The sequence below is a fragment of the Trichechus manatus genome, unplaced genomic scaffold (assembly GCF_000243295.1).
Source record: "Trichechus manatus latirostris isolate Lorelei unplaced genomic scaffold, TriManLat1.0 scaffold00023, whole genome shotgun sequence".
Lineage (NCBI taxonomy): Eukaryota > Metazoa > Chordata > Mammalia > Sirenia > Trichechidae > Trichechus > Trichechus manatus.
The window spans coordinates 9760662-9781920 of NW_004443959.1; the positions used below are offsets into that span (position 1 = coordinate 9760662).

General features: G+C 40.8%; 1 protein-coding gene across 2 annotated transcripts in view; it reads left to right on the forward strand.

Annotated features, from left to right (window-relative positions):
- Positions 1-21259, forward strand: part of ADAM17 (ADAM metallopeptidase domain 17) — a 57375-nt gene that overhangs the window by 34940 nt on the left and 1176 nt on the right. For both annotated transcript variants that reach the window (XM_004373071.2, XM_023728266.1), the window contains exons 9-18: positions 780-924; positions 1037-1125; positions 4685-4837; positions 6006-6205; positions 7078-7181; positions 14909-15043; positions 16698-16828; positions 18036-18114; positions 18878-18966; positions 20662-20712. In XM_004373071.2, coding sequence (XP_004373128.1) covers positions 780-924; positions 1037-1125; positions 4685-4837; positions 6006-6205; positions 7078-7181; positions 14909-15043; positions 16698-16828; positions 18036-18114; positions 18878-18966; positions 20662-20712 — 1176 coding nt within the window. The remainder of the gene's footprint in view (positions 1-779; positions 925-1036; positions 1126-4684; positions 4838-6005; positions 6206-7077; positions 7182-14908; positions 15044-16697; positions 16829-18035; positions 18115-18877; positions 18967-20661; positions 20713-21259) is intronic.

Genomic DNA, 21259 nt, shown 5'->3' on the forward strand with positions numbered 1-21259 from the left:
CCCCGAGCTGATCATGCCTGAAGGGCTCAGGCTCTTGCGGGTCAGGTCTGGCAACTCCTTGCTGCTTTCGAACCTTCTCTCCCTCCCCCTGGCACTCAGTCCGGTTCCTCAACTCTGCCTTTGATGTTCAGGGCTCCCAGATTGCCATATATAATTGAATCACTTGTTTTTTCGGGTCTTTGTTGTACGAGCGTTCACCTGAAGCATCTGACTACTCCGCCAGCTTGGCCCCACCCCTCTCATGGCGTTTTCATTGGCTGAATTTTGAAGTCGATTGCCAAGCCTTTCTTCTGAGGTGCCTCTGGGTGGACTTGTACGTCGAACTTTTTGGTTAGCTGCTGAATACATTAACTATTTGTACCACCCAGGGACTCCTGAGGGATCTTTTTTGTTACAGGGTGCTGAGATCCCCTGGAATAGATTCAAAGCTGCTGGAACTGTACAGTATTATAGTGTCTTCAGTGCAAGGCTATACATCTTTAGACCAGCTCTCTAAGGGACAGTGATTTAGTTCTGAGTAGCTATGAATAGCTCCTAAGCCCTGCCCTGTTGTGCCATCTTGCTGGACCAAAGTCTCTGCCTTCTCACCTGTGTCAGTAGCTGAGAACCCTAGGGAAAGGCCACTGTACTGCTGTACTGCACGACTTGGTGGTTACTGGTACAGAGTTGTGGTTAATCATGTAGTGGTACTGCTCTGGAATAGTTAGCTGAAACACCTTTTGTCAGTTGTAACTGTTAATCTAATTAAGAATCCTTTTTTTTTTTTTTTTTTCCTAAAGCAATTCAGCTTTGATATAGCTGAAGAAGCATCTAAAGTCTGCCTGGCACATCTTTTCACATATCAAGATTTTGATATGGGAACTCTTGGATTAGCTTATGTTGGTTCTCCCAGAGCAAACAGTCATGGAGGTGTTTGTCCAAAGGGTAAGTTTTTCTGTTTGTTATGTGAGTATGATTCTGGAGTAGTAGGCTGATTGAGTTATAGTATAATTTTGCATTTAACAAGCAGTTTGTCTCTATTTTCTTCCTCCTCTAGCTTATTATAGTCCTGTTGGGAAGAAAAATATCTATTTGAATAGTGGTTTGACCAGCACAAAGAATTACGGTAAAACCATCCTTACAAAGGTATGTTCTTTTTATTTTTTAACCTCAGTCATGCCACATCTTTTCCTGTAGAGCGGGCTGATAGATTCAAGCTGCCGACCTTTCGGTTTGCAGCTGTGTGCTTAACCACTGCGCCACCAGAGCTCCTTCATATGTTTATAAAAGTATCTTTTAGAAAGTAACATTGTTTTCTGTTTTTGCCTAAAAGATAAATATATACAGTGAAACCTCTGAGAGCTGAAACTGGACAGGACTGCCTTGTTTTTCTGGGTCTTGCAAGTTTTCCACTTTTCACAGGGTGCAGTCTTACCACTTTTCTGTCACTCATTTTAGTGGAAAAAATTTGAGTTTTACTTCTCTGAGGTTTCCACCTTACTCAGGTTCTGGCTTTCGCAGGTTTTACCGTGTATTGTTTGTGGGAAATGTGAAAATTAATTAAAAACATAAAGAAAACCTGTCAAGCTCTTTTTGAAACACATTAGGGTCATTGTTTTTCTTGAGGACATCCCTCCTGAAGCCCTCCATCATTAGCTTCTATTCAGGCTACCTGTTTTCTAGTCCTGTAATGTAGCTGTCATCCAAAGATGCCCCTGCACTTTCTCATTTCCTGGACCCTCTGTTCTCTCTCTTTCTTGATTTATATGATCATTTTGGTGAAGCATATCCTTCAAGAGCTTTCTAAGAAATGGTACATGGGAGACAAATTCTTGGGATTTTGCATATCTGAAAATGTCTTTATTCTACTCTTAAGCTTGATTGCTAATTTAGCTGGGTGTATTCTCTGTTCCCTCAGAAACTGAAAGCATTGCTCCGTTTTCTTCTGGCCTTTCATGTTGCTGTTAAAGAGTCTGAAATCATTCTGGCTGCTTATCCTTTGTGTGGAACCTGTTGTTTTTCTTTTCCTCTGGAATATTTTAGGATCTGCTAGTATCCTAAAATTATATGTTGGCATGTGTTAGGCTACAAATAACAGAAAATCCAATAAACAGTGACTTAAATAAGGGGCTTATTTGTTTCCTGCAATAAGAAAGAAGTTCAGGGGTAGCATTCTCCAGATGGAATAGCAGCTCAGTGATGCACTCTGATCCAGAATTTTCTTGTCTTTCACTCACCCTTTCTAAGCACTTCGGCCTTTATCCTCATGCTTATCATCTCTTGGTCACAAGGTGGTTCTCATCTGTGTTACGGAGAGGAGGAGGAGGGGACCACAGCCAGCCTAATCTGTCCGTTTTTAAAAGCTTCTCTGGAGTCTCCACCCACTGGCTCTGTTAATATGTCATTGGACAGAACTGGGTCACCTGACTGCCCATAGCCTGAAGGGAATGTAGGAGGGTGGCTATTTTAGCTGAGTACATTGCTGCCCTCAGCAGAATTAGGGCTCTGTAAGTAAGGAAGAAAGAGTTGACACTGGGTAGGAAATATTAGTTTTTGACAGTAGTGTTTTGACTATGATATATGTCACATAGGTTCCCCTCCCTCCCACTGAGCTGGGCAGATGTCCCTTCAATCTGGAGATGTGTATCTTTATGCAAAATTTTGTTTTATTATTTCTATGATAATTTTTTATCCCCTGTTTATTCTGTTTGGAATTCCATTAAACCAGATATTTGATCTCTTAGAATGATAATCTGATTTTTCTTCAGTTTTTCTCCTGTTTCCTGTTTGTCTTTGGCTTCTAGATGAATGTCCTCAACTTTATCTTCAGCCATTCCTTTTGAATTTTTTCTGTGCTTACCAGCATTTTCGACATTTTCAGTAGCCCCGTTGTTCTGTTTCTTTTTTACAGCTTCCTGTTCTTTTTCATGGTTGCAATATTTTCTTTTCTGTCTCTAACTCATATACTTCCTTCACCTTCCAAAATTTTGTTACCATCTGTTGTCAGCTGTTGTCTCTTCTGGTCTTTGTTTTTGTTCAGTTATATTCTTTTCATTTCTTTACTGTTGTTTTAGTGGAATTTCTTGAAAGAGCAGAGGTAAATGCATGTGTACTGTGTTTAATTGGAAGCCTCCCATAATTAATTGATTTTAACCTAAAAAATAAAAAAATGTTAAATAACAGCCATCAATTCAAGTATTTGGGGAAGAGTAGAAATATTGGTGAGTAATAGAAAAATAAACTATATGGGAGGTTGGAACATGAATTACAGAAATGACCAGTAGTGCCTTGTGCTCAGATTTCAGTTTTTTGTGTTGCTTTAATGTAAATTCCTCCATCGTCCTAAACCTTCTGAAAACTCTGCCACATAACAGGCAAACAACTCCCCGCTCCCCACTAAAAAAGAAGCTGAAGCACATTGGAAAGTTTCATCAGAGTTTGAGGACTAAAGGACAGTTAAGATGAAAATCTGTGACCATGTAGAAAGAATAGGACAGAAGAAAGAAAAGATCAGAGAAAGATAAAATGAATATTGAAGAGTAACAATATTGGCATCTCCTAGACTAATAAAAATGTGAAGTGGGATGAGAGAAGAGAAAGACATTAGGCATTTTTTGGAAGCCTTTTCATTTCCAAAATTACTTCTTTCTTAGGGGGCTTCTTTACCTGTTTGGTGTCCTATCATTTTAAGTGGTTTGCTTTCACAACATATTCTCCTCTGTCTTTCAGAATGTTTCTCTTACAAGACACACAGCAAAAAAATAAATTTACTTTGAAAATTTTGCATAATTTTTACAGCATCAAAGTCAGAGAATTCTCTAATGAATTCAAAAAGAGACAGTTAGGAATTAATTCTCCCTATTGTACCTTTGGTGTTGGAGTGTTTTTTTATCTGAGATGCTAAAAATTCAGTGTTTCTTCTCTACCATTTTAATATAAACACATGAAAGCTTCAGGAGTTAGGCATTGACTTTAGAATTGGGACTGTTGTCTAGAAAAATGAATTGCAAAATATTTTTCATTTCGTGATCCATGGAGCGTTTTTCCCCCCTTAGGAAAAAATTCAGGAATTTTACGTTTGTTATTATATTTTTTTATTCAGATAAATATGGGAAATTTTTTTTTTAGCTTTGCTGGCTAAATTCATTATTATGTTGTTATCAGATAGAAATTCTCTGGTGATCTGATAAATTAAGTACAGCCTTTTAACTGGATTCTAATAAATCAGATGCACTAGGTTGTTAAGATTGTCACTCGATATGAATTCAATCACTGAGGTAAGAAACATTGTTTTGTTGTTCCTCAGTTATCTTGTTTTTTCACTTCTTACTTTTTTCCCGTTCTACTTGTATGCTTTAGATTTTCACAGTAGTGGGATTGGAATGAAGGAAGAATGGTACTTACCTACAGTTAGCTCTTAGTTTAGCATTACCAGACAGTTTATGGCTTAAATGGCCCGTGTTTGTTATTTTGTCATGAATGTTCAGCACATCTCATAAGTTATATTTTTTAAATTGATTTAAATTCATCCTTTTAGTACGCTTTAATTTCTGAAATTGATAGAAGTAATCATAGTCCAACTGTTACTCTTTTGTTGATTTGGTTACTAATCAGGGCCTTGGTTAAGATAGCATGGGCCAAACCGGCCGAAGGAGCTGATAACTGGGTGTTGAGAAATAATGTTTCTTTTTGCATGATCCTTAAGGAAGCTGACCTGGTTACAACTCATGAATTGGGACACAATTTTGGAGCAGAACATGATCCCGATGGGCTAGCAGAATGTGCCCCTAATGAGGATCAGGGAGGGAAATATGTTATGTATCCCATAGCTGTGAGTGGAGACCATGAGAACAATAAGGTATGTATCTTTTGAAGCTTTTTTTTATGTGATTAGGACGAGGAAAGGAGGCTGTGTTGGATTATCATGAGAGCTCAGAAAAGAATTCCATTCCTAGGTATTTCTCCAGGGGTTGAACTGCTGATTTCAAATTGCTAACACTTAGTCGTGTGTTTCAGAGTGAAGCATGCCCATCCAAATCTGGTTAAGGCTTACCATTTGGACTATTTGTTATCAAGGTTAATTGTATGTAGATTTGGAAAATTGATAGTAATAATAACTTGTGTTGAAGCTTTAGATTTCAGGGTCTGGTTGGCTCAGGCTTTACATTAACATTTTCATATCCTTTTATTTACTAATTGTCATTCATCTTAACTCTGCAGTACTTCACAATTTGCATGTTTTCGTAAATGTTTACAATAACACACATAGAGTTTGCCAGACTATATATTCCCACATTTTAAAGGGGGGCATTTGAGTGCTTCTGTATTCTTAAGTTGAGAAACTAAGGTGGAGGCTCTCTTTAGAGACACTTCAACTGTAGAAAAACTCAGAGAAACAGTTAAAATCTTGGTGACCCATGAAAACGTGTAGGCAATAATTTGCAATTTAATTTTTAAATGAACTGTATATAATATCATGCCTCTTACTAAGCTCAAATATTTAAAAACTTGAAACATGAATCGTTCATATAAACAGGGAACGAGAAAGGGTGAACCAGCAACAAAACCTTTTCTCCCTTCCTGAGTCGTTCTATCTGGGGAGATGCGGTTCTGTGCCTCGTTCTCAGGGTCACCCCAGCAATACTGTGTGTGAGGAACGAGGGGGACTCACAGACAGAGTCCACAGACACAGAGTCAGGTCGTGCCAGACTGCTTGTCGCCTTGGTGGCGTTGGCTGGGGTGTTTGGTCTCAGCATTTGTATGGCTTACCTTCATGTGAAGAATTTTAGGCTTTTAACCAAATTCACACTAGCATTTTAGCATCCCACAGAGGGAAATACTCCATTCCATATAGATGGCAATGAGAGGTGGCAATAATGGGGCCCTTGACATACCTCCAGGGTAGCTCTGATTGTGGCTTTTAACTTTTAACGTTTAGAGTTTGTTTTTATAGAAGAAGTATAAACGTATGGGATTGGATTTTTATTACGTTATTTTTGGTTCTGTGTGGCCTTTTTTTTCTTCAGATGTTTTCAAACTGCAGCAAACAGTCAATCTATAAGACCATTGAAAGTAAGGCCCAGGAGTGTTTTCAAGAACGTAGCAACAAAGTGTGTGGAAACTCCAGGGTGGATGAAGGGGAAGAATGTGATCCTGGCATCATGTACCTGAACAACGATAGCTGCTGTAACAGTGACTGTACATTGAAACAAGGTGTTCAGTGCAGGTGAGAAATACTACAACAGTGAGTTTTGGGGGTTAGCGTGACCAGGTGTCCAACAAGCAGCAGACTGAGAATGCAGGGAGGGGCTTTAGAACCAGTTAGAGGGTGTGTGTTTAGGTAGCTGGCTGTATGTACCCCTTTGCCCTTTAGAGCAAGAAAAATGCTTTCTGGGAAGCAGTTTGACATTATGTACTAAAATCCTTAATCTTGCATACTGTTTGAATTAGTGTTCTCACAGTTCAAAGACTCTTTTTTTGAAGAAGCAGGTGTACAAGAAGGGTGATTGAACAAGAAAGTTCATGACCCCATTCTTTTATAATAGCCAAATATTGGAAGCACTCAAAATGACAGTCCTGGGATTGTATAAATGAATTATTGTGTGTCCATACAGTAGTGCTCTAGAAGACTATTTAATGACGTAAACTAAGCATGGAGGAAACAGGTTAAAAATTAGAAAGTCCGTATATAGCATTTTTATGTCCTTGATAGACCAGTGACTGGCTTATAAGAGGGGAACTTCGGTTGGTGTGAAGAGTTGAGATTTAACCGTATTTAATGCATATTAACATTGCAAATACTGATAAGAAGTAGGGCTTTGGCTGGCTAGTTGTCTTAACCGTTGATCGCTTGCAGTCCCATGTCTTTTTTTTCTTTTTTTAAATTACTGTATTGAAGCAGTGAAAAGTAAGGAGACCAAGATGTTTAGTGATAAGTCATTCTGGACCACTCTGCTCTTCTATAGAGTAGCATTGATGGTGCCCTATGGGTGACTCAGCCGGGAGATCCTCTCCTGTGATCTTCATGTCAGTGTAGCAGGACTAAATTGAACTGTTGTCATTTGAATTGAACTGTCCCTGTCTGCTCTTCTTGTACAGTGATAGGAACAGTCCTTGTTGTAAGAACTGCCAATTTGAGACTGCCCAGAAGAAGTGCCAAGAAGCTATTAATGCTACTTGCAAAGGCGTGTCTTACTGCACAGGTACGTACTCTCGTTGGTTCTCTTGAAATGCTTTGGCTCAGTACTAAGTCTCACGTGTGTGTATGTGCGCACGCGAAAAAATGTTCACATGAGAGCAACTCTTCTGGCTCATGTACAGAGAATTGAGTTTTCTATACTCCTTAGTTTGTGCCACATGATTGTTGTTGTCTGTGCAAGATCTTTGTGTTTTTCTTTTCATCTTTTATTTCTCTTTCATTCACTTCATTCCCATCACTTCTCTTCTTCTTCCCCTCATAGACATCCCTTCTAATGTGTTTAATGTTTGCCCTGGATGCATGTGTATCCTTGAAAGACATTAGTGTTGTTTTGTGTATGTATGTGTTTTTAATGTACCAAAATGATATTCTACCGTAGATCTACTTTTTAAAAAAACTCAGTACCGTGTTTTTGAGAATTATCTATATTGCCCTATATGTCTCTGCCTGTATTTCTGTATCTAGTTCATTACAGTCATGCATTGCTTAACGTCATGATACATTCTGTGAAATAGGATGTTATGTGATTCGGATGTTGTACGAACACCATATTAGGAATGAAGGCCCTTTTAGGCATTTGTTTCCAGAATAAGGAGGTTTTGTCCATATTAAAAAGTTGCCGGGACAAATAACCTCCCTCTACAATTCGTTTATCTAAGGTTTCAACAAATTCTGCTGCTGCCTTTGCGTCAGCACTCACAGACTCACCGCTGACTTTCACATTATGCAGCAAAAAATGTTTGAAGCGCTTGAACCACCTAGAGCTGGCACTAAACTCAGTATCATATTCTAGTCCCGCTTTTTCTTTAAGCATTTCGAACAAGCTTCCTGCCTTAGCAGTAACTGTCAACGTGTTTGGTCCTCAATCCATGTCATTAGCAATTTCTCCGTATCTGAATAGGTCCCTCTCATGTTTTCCTTAGCCATGGAGCTTATTCTTTAACAGCTTCGAGAATTTTTTCTTTGTTTTTGAGGATCGTTGCGATTGTCAAGTGTGACATGCCTAAAGTCCACTACGTCCCATTTTCCAGTTGGGATTTCTGAGCTGTCTTACAACCTTACGGGACACAGACGTATATGTGGTCAGACATTGCCCGCATGGACGTTGGCGCATGGCTGTATTTTGGGCACCAGCATAGTATACAGTAATGTGATTTACTGTATTTATCCATTCCCCAAATGATAACAACTTGGATTGCCTTAATCTCTTTGATAGTACAAATAGGACTATGATAAGCAGCCTTATATAATGCTTTATGTAGCCGTGTAAGAGTTTCTCTGGGTGCACACACAGGAGCGAAGTTGCTTTGTCATAGACTAAGGCACTGCATTGATCTCTAGAATAGCATTACTGGTTTGTTAGTCCCATCATTAGTGCATGAGAGTTTCTCTGTCCCTAGTCCTTTCCAACACTTGGTATCATCCACTCTTATTTTCTGCCAATGTGTTGACTATGAAGTGATTTCTCATTTTTATTTACATCTTTCTTGAATATCTCTTTTTATACTTGTTAGCTATTCAGATTTCTCCTTCTGTGAATAGCCAGTTCATACGTTTAGTTCATTTTTTAAAATTGGGTTTCATGTCTTTTTGGTATTATTGACTTGGAGCAGTTCTTGTGTAAGAATCCATTTGGTTTAAACATTGCATATATCTTTCTCCTATCTGTTGTCCTTCTTGGGACAGAAATTTTTTATTTTTTTTATTTGTTGTAGTTTAAATGAAGTTTACATTTCAAGTTGGTCTCTTATACAAAAATTTATACATACACTCCTCCTCTCCACCCTGATTCCTATGTCAGTTCAACCAGCTCCTAACCCTCTCTGCCTTCCCATCTCACCTCCGACAGAAGCTGCCCGTTTAGTCTCTTGTATCTACTTGATTTAAGAGGCACACTCCTCATGAGTATCACTTTATATCCCACAGTCCAGTCCAATCCCTGTCTGAAGAGTTGGCCTCAGAAATTGTTTTAGTTCTGGGCTGATAGAGAATCCAGGGGCCATGCTTTCCGGGCTTCCTCCAGTCTCAGACCATTAAGTCTGGTCTTCTTAACTAGAATTTGAATTGTGCACCCCACCTTTCTCCTGCTCCCTCAGGGACTCTCTGTTGTGTTCCCTATCAGGGCGGTCATTGGTGGTAGCTGGGCGCCATCTAGTTAGAAATTTTTCATCTTAATATAATCACATCTGTCGCTTTGTTGTGTGTGTATATGTGTGTGCGTGTATGTGTGTGTGTTTAATTGTGAAAGGCTACAAAGATATTTTCCACAGTTGCTTTTATTAGCTTCGTTTTACATTATGACTTTGATCCATCTGGAGCTAACCTTTAAAACTCTTATTGATTCTATCTTATGTAGTTGTCATATCATGTCAGTTTTCGCTTTATATATTTCAGATACATAAATGAATGTGTTGTTTATATCTTTTTGATCTGTTATTCGTCTACCAACATATAATGCTTCCTTTGGACACTTATGGTGTGTTTTGACTTAAATTTTATTATTCAATTTGCAACCCCAGTTTTGTTTTGTTAGTCTGGTATATTTATCACATTGTTCTATTTTCCAACCTTTCTGTATCTTTTTTTGTTTTGTTTGTTTTTTGGTAACAGCTTTATTGCAGTATATTTCACATACTATACAGTTTTCACCCATTTGAAGTTTACAATTCATTGGTTTTTTGTATATACGCAGAATTGTGCAACCATCACCACAATCAAGAACATTTTCATCTCCCCAAAAAGAAACCCCATGCCCTTTAGCCATCGCCCCTAAGCCCTCCAGTCCCTCCCAGCCAACCATTAATCTACTTTCTGTCTGTGTAAATTTGCCTATTCTGGACTTTTTATATAAATGGAATCATACAATATGTGGTCTTTTGTGACTGGCTTCTTTCAGCTATCATAACGTTTTCAGTGTTCATCCATGTTGTATCATGTTTCTGTACTTCATTTTTTTTTATTGCTGAATAATATTCCACATTTTGTTTATCCATTCATCTGTTGATGGACACTTCAGTTGTTTCTGCTTTTTGGCTATTATGATAATGCTGCTGTGAACATTCATGTACAAGTTTTTGTGTGGGCCTATTTTCATTTCCCATGGATATTTACCTAGGTGTGTGGAATTGCTAGGTCATGTGGTAACTCTTAATCTTTAGAGGAACTGCTAGCCTGTTTTACAAAGTGATTGCACCATTTTGCAATCCCATCAGCCATGTATGAGGGTTCCAGTATCTCCACATCCTTGCCAACACTTGTTATTGTCTGTCTTTTCAATTGTAGCCATCCTAGTGATACGAAGTTGTATCTTATTTTGGTTTTTTCTTTTGTTTTTAAATATGCATCTTATAACATGTTGCTTACAGTTTTTATGTTCTGAGATCTGTCAGCATCACGTTCATTTGCCAAATATCAGGAGTCTGAATATCTCAATCAAGTGTTTAAAAGCCTTTCCTCGCTGTGCTCAATGTTTCAGTCTTTATTATAATATTAAAATAGATTCAGAAAGATGATTTCTTTTTAAATAAACATGTAAAACAATCTGGAAAAAAAATGGATTTGCTATTCTTTTCAAACAGCTTTTTGTTCCCTTGATACTTTCACACAAAGTAGCAGCTAAGAGGGGATAAGCTCATTATAAGGAATCAGCATTTTGCACCCAACAGCCTGGCATAACCTGGAAACTTGTTAGAATGGGAATTCTCGGTTCCCTCCCCATACCTACTGCAACAAAACTCTGGGAATGGGGCCCAGCAGCCTGTGTTACAACATTCCATCAGGTGATTCTGATGCGTGCTAACTTAGAGAACCTTGTTAGTAGATGATGCTGCCGTTTTAATTATCTTCCTACATGTCCTGTACTGATTTTAGTCTTGTTAAGAACAGTAGGTGTTCAACAAATATTCATTGAGCATCTTTTACCTGTATGTTCAGGACAGCGTCATATACTGAAAATATAAAAATGATAGTACACACCTTCACTGAGCTGACTGTACTTTTTAATGTAGCTTGCTTCCAGCAGTGGTAGTTGGTTGAGTAACTAACTCTGTCTTAGTTTCTTAAGGCTGCCATAACAAAATACCACAAGGTGGGTGACTTTGAAGAGCAGAAATTTATTGTCTTACAGTTCTGGAGGCGAGAAGTCCAAATTCAGGGCTTTGGCAGGGCCATGCTTTCTTTGTCCACTCTAGGGGAAGATCCTTCCTGGGCTCTTCCAGCTTCTGGTATAGTGGCACGTGTTTCTTGGCATTCGTTGGCTTTAGATGCATCTGCACACGGTATCTGTCCTCCCCCTGTGTGATCCTGTCTCTGTGTCTCTTCTCTCCTCTTATAAAACACCACTCAGAAAGAATTAGGACCCACCCTACTCTGCTATGACCTTGTTAACTTCTCATGTCTTCAAAGAAAGACCCTGTATCCAAACATGGTCACATTCACCAGTACAGGGCTTAGGACGTCAACTCAGTTCATAACAGACTGTCTTGTTGATACTATAAATGCACAGTACCCTAAAAGGGTTTTATAAGATCAGAAATAAATATGTAAAGTGCCCAACAAAGTGCCTGGTATAAGGTACTTAAACAGTCGCTTTTTTATGAGATAGGCCAGATTTCTTTAAGTTCTGTGTTACTGCTGCACGATCCTTTAAGTCAGGATTCTTTTGAATAGTTCCATACACCCGAAAGACTAGTCCTCCAGAGCTCTGGACATAGTCTACTGCTCTCATACAATAGTTTTTCTCTTTTTGTGTTGATTTTTAAACTGTTTGTGCTGTTGATTTTCCATGAGTCATGCTTTCCAACCTCTCTGTTCCTAGTTTTACTTCCTCAGTGACTTTTCTTTGTCTCTAAAAATTATGGATTCATTCAAAAAATATTTTTGTTGTATCTGCAGTGTGATGGGGGTTGGATAGATATTGATTAATAAATAAATGTGGTCTTTGCTCTCTGGAGCTTACCAGTCTAGTAGAGAGAGAAAATAATAGTAGGTAATCAAATAGATATTAATTGCAAAGCACATGCTATGAAGGAAACAAATAGTAATAGTCATGGAGAGTAATGGAGATGAGAAAGCATGTCAATTTAGGGTGCTCGGGATGTCTCAGAAGAGAAGGTCCTTGAGACAAGATCTAAGGGATCAGAAAAAGACAGCCAGGAAGAGTGGGAACAAGAGCATTCCAGGGAGAGGGAATTGCATATGTTCATTTTCTGAGCTAAAAAGACCTTGGTGTGTTGCAGAAATTGAAAGGAGACCCTTGTAGCTGTGGGAGAGTTATATGAGGTGAAGGTGGGGAGGGAGGCAGAGGCCAGGTCATGCAGTGTTTCACAGCCTTCATAGGGAGTTTGCATTTTATGCTAAGTGCGTTGGGAAGCTACTCAAGTGTTTTAAGTAGGGGGGTCCAAGACTATTGTGTCAACTACGTGGAGAAAAGATTGACGGGTGTGTTTGGATACGGGAGTAGAGATTACTGAGAAAACTATTACAGGGGAGAGAGATTGGTGCCTTGGACTAAGGTAGTAGCAATGAATGTGAACAAGAGTGAATGGATTCAAGACCATTTTAAAGGTAGAAAGGATGAGACTTGCTTACAGTTTAGACATGGGCGTGAGGGACAGAGGATTCCAAGAAAGCCAATTCAGAATTGAAATAGTGCAGTTTACTGAAATGGGAAGATGTAGGGGGGTGAGATTAAGAGTTGGATTTTTAGTTTGAGATGCCTGTGTGATGTCTAAGTAGAGATGTCAAATACTCATGGGTCTGGAGCTTGGAGGTGAAAGTTGGAGTGGTGCTTTAACTCTGAGGTTGTCAGCATATAGATGGGAATGAATGAGACAATCTAGGAAGCTAGAAGACTAGAGAAGGCCCTGGATTAAGCTCTGTGGGACTTGCAGCGTTTGAGATTGGGTAGAAGAGGAGGAGGAAGCAGCAGAGGCGACTGAGACAGTATCATCAGTAGACTCGGAGGCAAATCTGGTGAGTGTGGTGTCACAGGGGCCAAGAGTGGTTTTTCTAGAAAGAAGGAATGATCACCTACGTTAAATGCTGCAGAAGAGTCAGCTAAGATGAGGACAGGAAGATGGCCATTGGATCTGGCAATACGAAAGCCAGTGGTGACCTCCACGAGGGCGGTTTCAGAATGGAACCAGAAGCCGTGTTTAGAGCATATTAACTCGTGATTGTGAGCGCTCCACTGCTAGTGGGAACATAGATCTGTACACGACTTGAGGTTACTTAGAGTTGAGTATGGGAATAAGACCCGGCAATTGTACTCGTAAATTTATGCCATAAAGAAACCCTAGCACAGGTTCGCTGGGAGATACGCGCAAGAATTCTCACAGCAGCACTGTAGCAACATCAAAAAAGAAACAACTATTTCAACATCTGACACAGAAAGGAAAGCTTTTGGGATGCTCGTGCTTCGGAAAACTGTGTGACTGTGTGTGTGGAGCCCTGGTGTCGCAGTGGTTAAGAGCTCAGCTGCCAGCCAAAAGTTCGACAGTTCACATCCACCAGCTGCTCCTTGGAAACCCTATGTGGCAATTCTACTCTGTCCTGTAGGGTCTCTGTGAGTCGGAATCGACTTCATGGCAGTGGGTTTGGTTTTTGGTTTTGGTGTATGTGTACAAATTAAAGCTCCAATCACCAACATGGATAAATGTTAAAAACATAATGTTTAGTGAAAAGGAAGTCACAGAATATATATTGTGTGGGTCCCTTTCTATAAAGGTTAAAAATAGGCATTTAAAAAAAATGTATTGTTTAGAACAAGGGCTGGCAAACTATGGTCTGTGGGCCAAGTTTGACCTGCTTCTTATTTTTGTATGGCTGCAAGCTAAGAATGCGCCCCCCCTCGCCATTTTAAATGATTGAAAGAAAGAAAACAATCATATTTCATGGCACATGAAAATGTATGAAATTCAAATTTCGGTGTTCATGGGCTTGTTGGAACACAGCATGCCCATTCATTCCTGTGTTGTCTGTGCTGCATTTGTGCTACAAGAGCAGTTGTGCGACTGTGTCAGAGACTGTCTGGGCTGTTAAACGTTTACTGTCCGCCCCTTTACAGAAAGAGTGTGCTGACCCCTGGTTTAGAGGTCATTCATATACATGGTAATAATGTAAATAAAGGCGGGAGAATGAATAACACAGTGTTCAGGCTATCGGTTACATTGGGCTTTTAAATTAATGCTTCACAGGCATTTTGTTTTATTAGTGATAAAAGGACACGTGATACGTATATCACAAGGTTGTCGTCGTATGCTGTTTAGTCGATTCCGACTCATAGCAACCCTACAGGACAGAGTTGAACTGCCCCATAGGGTTTCCTAGGCCGTAATCTTTACAGAAGCAGATCGCCAGAGCCACTGATTCAAACCTCTGACCTTTCGGTTAACAGTGAGCACTTAACCCTTGCACTATCAGGGTTCCTGTATCACAATAGAAAGGTAACAGGAGAATACATTGAAATTGTGAATGTGAGAAGAGGGAATGGAGACTTTGAATACAGCCATCTGGGGCATTTATGAGGGCAGAGACTTGCGTAGCATGATGCTTGGCATGTGGCCAGGCTCTCCCTAAATGCTTATTGGCTGACTGATTATAGGCTGTTGTTCTTCTTGCTCTGTGGGTCACTGTTACCTGGGAGTTGTTCACTTCTTTTGTGAGAAGCAGTGTATTTTGCACCTCTCACACTGGTTGACAGGTGACTGAGTGTGATATGTGTGCTTGCAGGTAACAGCAGTGAGTGCCCCCCTCCTGGAAATGCGGACGATGACACGGTTTGCTTGGATCTCGGCAAGTGTAAAGATGGCAAGTGTATTCCCTTCTGTGAGCGGGAGCAGAATCTGGAGTCCTGTGCGTGTAATGGTGAGCACGTTTTCATGCTGGGTCCCTGCAGGAGAGAAGATGGCATTTGCCTGCCAGGCCCATCCCTCCATTTGGAGGCTGGCTCTGTCGGGCGCTCTCTGCTGGCCAGGGCCGTGAGAACCGAGTCAGGGACGAGGGGTGAAGGCCGGCCGGTGTGTAGAGACTCCGCCGCTGTCGCTGTGAAGACTCAGTGCTGGGTCTTTCCTCTTGCTGCGTTTTCAGGTGCTGTGTGTGGCAGGCTCGGGGGTGGGATAGGAGGGAATTTTGTTGTTGGGTGGGGGTCTGTCTCAGCCCCCTTCCTGCGTCTCAAACACACCATGAAGGCAACAGTAGCTGCCTGTGTTCGTTTGGCAGTGAACAGTGATACTCCTTGAAGACGTCAACCAGACAGCTGATTCCAGCATCTGACCCCCATACCGGATGAAGGGTTTTCGGCCTTGTCAGCAGGGGCGGGCCGCTCGCCTCTGATGCCCGTCAGAGCAGCCTGAGGCCGGAGCCTGTCTTAATGGTGGCATCATGCTGGCCTCTAAGACAGTTTCCCTTAAGTTTTCACACTATTTTTGGAGCCCCAGGGTTACTATGATTTGGAATTGACACAATGGCGATGGATTTGGTTTTTGGTTTGGTTTAGGGTCTGAGGAGGGGCCTGAGGGATTGGTTAGGGATTGGTTAGACTGCGCTTTCCACTCCCATTCAGCCGTGCAGCATTCCAGTTAGTGAAAGAGTTCTGCCTTTTTCCAAAGTAAAATAAGCAAAGAACCCAGGAGCTTAAAATCAGTGGGTTGGGAACTCGGTGTCTGTAGAATGGAGTAAGTGGCCCTTCCTGGTGGAATAACATGTAAATAAGGAAGACACCACAGTAGGTGCCAAGGGAATGGTAAGAGGCTTGGGGTGCCCTGGAAGGACAGTGCCACAAGAATAAATGCCCAGTGAATATTTGATAAAAGCATGAATGATGGCAAGGATGTTGCTTTTCTTTTCAAGTTGCTTTGCTTGTTTTTGTGTTCCAGCTGATTTCTGCTTCTCGTAAGTCAGTATAAATACTGACATCCCCCGGAACAAATACCGCCCCTGCATTACAGTGCCAGTTTAATATTTTGACATGTTTGCCATTCACACATGTGCCCGGATGGCCTGTCTGGTGCACGGTTGTGAGTTGGATCCCCGTGTGCTGTCAGAGGTTGGTCTTGTGGAGGGAGTCTGACGCACAGGCTGTGGTGCTCACACGGCGGTGGCCGCTCCGCCCTGTGCTGCGCACTGTCCCGACGGCATCACTCCTGCTGGAGCGCTCGCTCTTCAGGATGTCATCCCTGGGAAACCAAGGACTTACATCAGCGAGTAGTGAAAATGGGGACAAAGGGGAACGTTTTAGAAAAGCATTATGAAGGATTTGAAGTAGAATAATTTGGCTTTTAAGAGAAGCTTTTAATGTATAAAAGAAAGGAAATTTTCTGGTAAGTAGTTTTTAACTTCGTTAGCTCTGAGAGCTGAGGAGTGTAAACTCGGGAATTATCCCCAGGGGTGAAATACGGACAGTATCAGCTTTTGAATTAAAAGCCAAATGTGATGTCTCCCCTCTCTGGGAGCGTGAGGAGAGGAAGAAGGGAGCCATGTCTCAGGCTCTCCAGCTGCCGACACATGCCGTCTGTTGCAGAAACTGACAACTCCTGCAAGGTGTGCTGCCGGGACCACTCTGGCCGCTGTCTGCCCTATGTCGATGCTGAGCAAAAGAACTTATTTTTGAGGAAAGGAAAGCCCTGTACAGTAGGATTCTGTGACATGAATGTGAGTATTGATTCAGTAAGGTACAGCCTTTTCTGTAAAAGTCAGGCTGCATGTTTCTGTATTGTAGATATTTGATTTTGCAAATGGAAGGAAATCAAAGCACAGAATGCTGCCATATCTTTCTAATTCACTGTTTTTAAAATAATATTTAAGTATGTATGAATATTATTTAAAAGGAAAAGGCCAGGTGCTTTCAGGTAACTGGGTATGATCTCTCCTTAGCAGGGGACTCAGTCCTTGTCTGGTACTTTTTGAAAAGTTGTTTTTAGGCAGTAGGTCTGTCTTAGTTATCTAGTGCTGCTATAATAGAAATACCATAAGTGAGTGGCTTTGACAAACAAATGTATTTTCTCATAGTTTAGGAGGCTATAAGTCTGAATTCAGGGTGCCAGCTCTAGGGGAAGGCTTTTTCTCTCTGTCGCCTCTGGAGGAAGGTCCTTGTCTCTTCACGTTCTGCTTCTTGGTTCCTTGGGGATCTCCATATGTCTTGGCATCTGTTTTACCCCATCTCTCCTCTGCTCGCTTGTTTACTCTCTTTTATATCTCAGGAGATTGACTCAGGATAATACTCTATATTAATCCTGCCTCATTAACATAACAAAGACAGCCCATTCCCAAATGGGGTTATAACCACAGGCATAGAGGTTAGGATTCACAACACATATTTTGGGGGGACATAATTCAGTCCATAACAGGGTCCTGGTTATCTCTTTCTTAGGATAATTATAAAGGATTGCAAAGTTGTTCAAGTTGTGATTTTGAAACAGGTGCTGAATGACTAGGAAGGACCTAGAAGGCTGCTTGACTCACCTAAGTCAGACCCTTTTTCACTACAGAAACGTAATTTTTTTAAAGTTCAGAGAGGATTCTTTAGGAAGCCTTGCTGTGTTTTTTCCTGTTCACTTTGTGCGTGTATGTTATCATTACAGTCCTTGCTGGAATGGCCCCGTCTTTAATAAACTAGCTTTTCTTGTGTTTTGTGTCCCAATAATTTTAAACTTAGTTATAAAAATTGACTAATTGTGAAAGTGCCAATGACAGTATATCCTACTTTCTTAGGTACCTATAATACTTAATTACCCAGTGTCAAAGATGGGCCCTTGAATGTTTGATTTTTATGAAGCCCTTTACATATAAATTACGTTTACAAAGCCACGTTGCTTCTAAATGCATTGTGTTTAGGGGTAATGCTGTTTTCTTTTCATAGGGCAAATGTGAGAAACGAGTGCAGGATGTAATTGAGCGATTCTGGGATTTCATTGACCAGCTTAGCATCAATACTTTCGGTAGGTGATTTCCCTAAGTGGTTCTTTGCTTAGAACTGAGCTGATTTCTGTGATGACATTAGAAAAGTGTGGATTCAGGGTGATATGCTGTAATCCTGAAATAGAAGACAGAAATACCACTTTTGTTATAAAACAACCGTGTTGGCTAGAATAAAATGGACTCATTATAGGTCTCTCCCTGTGTAGTTGGGATGCACAAATGTTCAGACAAGGGAAATCAATACTTTAGTCAAAATATCTGCTTCCTTCTTTACTAAGAAATGAACACATGATAAGCATATGTATCGTTCAGTCAGTTGTAAGTCTGAATCCTGTTTAAGAATCATTTCTTTTAAAGTTAGTCCTCAGATTTTTGCAGAAGCAAGGATGTTTATGTCCTCTAGAGTCCATAATTTAGAGTTTAGTAACAAGAGTAATACCCAGAGCGTAAAAACCTTGTCTTCTTAAGCAGTCATTACTAGTAATAAGTAGTATTCCATGTTAGTCTGTTGACACATTTACTCCAGGTAATAATGTTAAAGACTTTGTAGTCTGGCCTTATCAGCAAGCCTATCAGGGCTATGTCTTTTAAAGCACTTGTTGGTTTGGAGAGATGGTCAGGTCTAATATAGGAGCCATTGACACTGTTCTCAGTACTGCGTCGGTGGTATCATCTAGCCAGCAACTCTGTGCCATTTAACACAATGATAATATTCTAAGAGCATTGAATTTTAGATTTGTATAGTACTTGACCAAGACATTCAGTGTTTGCATTTGTTCACAGGGAAGTTTTTAGCAGACAACATCGTGGGTTCAGTCCTGGTTTTCTCCTTGCTGTTTTGGATTCCTTTCAGCATTCTGGTTCATTGTGTGGTAAGTCACAATTTTTAAGCACTTAAACATTTTATTAAAATTGACCAATTCCAACCATACAGTCTTCTGAACGGGTATAATTTGTTCTTAGCGAAATCTAACCTTGATGTTTCCAGTGACATTTTTTGGTGCCATCCTTAGGAAAACATCTTTTAACAAACTTAGCTAATAGTCTTTTAAAAGAACTGTATTTTTTGTGGGTGTTTTATTCTAATGTATAATTTTTGAGGAATTTATACTTTTAACAAGCACAGGAATCTGTTTAACTGGACTTTAGCTTAGGACCTCTGATGAGTAAAGCCTCCAAACAATAGCATTTTCAGGCTCAGTTTCTTACAGTAGTGCAGATAGCAAGCATCATCATTGCAAAGATGTTACCCATAGATTCTTGGCATTGTTGTACAGGGTAGTCACATCTTCCCAGTTAATGGTGAGCAGTCTTTTTTATTCTTCTTCCCAATGAGTAACAGAACTCCAGGTACCTCATGAGCTTGAGGCCCTTTAAAAATTTTCTGAAAAATACATTCACCTTCTTTCTATGAGAAAATGGAGATTTGTCTGCTCTAGAGATGAAGAAATCAGACCTAGGCTTCCAGACTTGTATTCTAAAGTGCTTTCATGGCGCCCCTTTTATGAGCACTTGAAAAATTCAGGCCCAGCTAACTCTGATGGTAAGAACTTTCTGTCATGCCTTCTGCCTCCTTCTCCTTTCCTTTTCCCACTGGCTTCTCTTGCCAGTGGACCATCTCACTGAGCATCTCTTCCTCAGCGTGGTGAGCACGTTGGGTGAGGAGAGTCTCTAGGGAGCACCCGCCCCTGCTAGAACAGAGCTGTTTAAAGGTGACATGTTGAGGCTTTGACAGATGAAGCTGTGTCTCTGGATGAAACTGCCATCCATTTGATTGCTCTTACTTGGGAGTGGAACCTCCTTTGTTTACAATGAAATATGCATTGTGGACTGTGAAGCATGATCCTTGATTGCAGAGCAAGGGACATGAGGAAGGGTGGCGACTTACTTCTGGCCATAGACGTATTCATGGCAGCCAGACTCGAAGCTGAGGCTGTGGTTCTTGAGCTTGGCCTCCTGCTTTGCCCTTTGTCACCTGTTATACTTTGGCTACTGGCATGGATGGGGGCAGTGATGGCCACGTGTCAGCCTTTTGCAAAAGTATGAGGTAGAAACCTTAGGCCCAGTTCCTCCAACAGAAACCTCCCCACCAGTTGTGGGCCACAGAAGCTATGAAAACAGCTGAGAAGAATGTAAGGCCGTGGTGGGCTGGGGCAGTGAAGTCAGTGCTGAGTGAGACTCTTGAGTTCAGCCCACCTTAAGCCTTCTTGCCAGCTGCCCCTTTAGTTGGTGGGTCAGAGCTGGTACTCTGTTCTGACCACTCAACAGGAAATGCCCTTGTTGTGTTCCTGCCCATAGGGAGAGAGATCTCTGAAAAACAGCACTTAAACCTTGCCTATTTTTGAACTTAATGCCAAAAAATGTATTTCTTTTCTTGAGTGCAAACAATTCAGACTGGTGGTAGAACTTCTTGAGAAATTCATTGTCATCTGTTGAACCTGCGTACCCTTCTACAACTGAAGTTTTAAGTTCTTCATTTACTATTAGCAGTAACCTGTAAGAAATGGGAGCTTAGTAACTGAATTTTGTTTGTAGGAATGACCCTTTTCCTTCCTATTCTTTTCTAGGATAAGAAATTGGATAAGCAGTATGAATCACTGTCTCTGTTTAACCCCAGTGTAAGTATACCACCTGAAAGAACATTTTCAGTTGCACTTTAAGACCCTCTTAAGCAAAGTGAGTGACCTCTGATTCCATGTAGACCTTCAGTTGGTCACCTGGCAGGAGCCCTCAGCCTCTAGAGCTGAGCCTTCCCCCTGCTCGTGGAAGGTCACATTGCAGCAGGAAGCCTCTCCTGAGAAGATCAGCGATGACCTTTAGTTGCATGGATGGAGATTTAAAAAGAGAAATGCTGTTCTACCCCTTCCCTCTCACAGCCATAAGGAACAATTTAGCTGTTCAGTACTTCATTAGTTGATATTTTGAGATCTTTTCCTGTCTTGGAATCTTGATAGGTTTGTTTCTTGCATTCTCTTTTGGGTCCTCAAAATGGTAAATTGACAGGACATTTGAAAGCTATCTGAGTCACTTTTTGGGTTGAGTGAGCTCTCACTTAGCGCTTTACTCAGCCCAAGGGGTTGCAGTGTGGACGACAGGGTGAGAGCAGTTTGGTGGGTAAGGTTGGAACTAGGAACTTCGATTCATCTTCTCTGGTATCAACTAAAC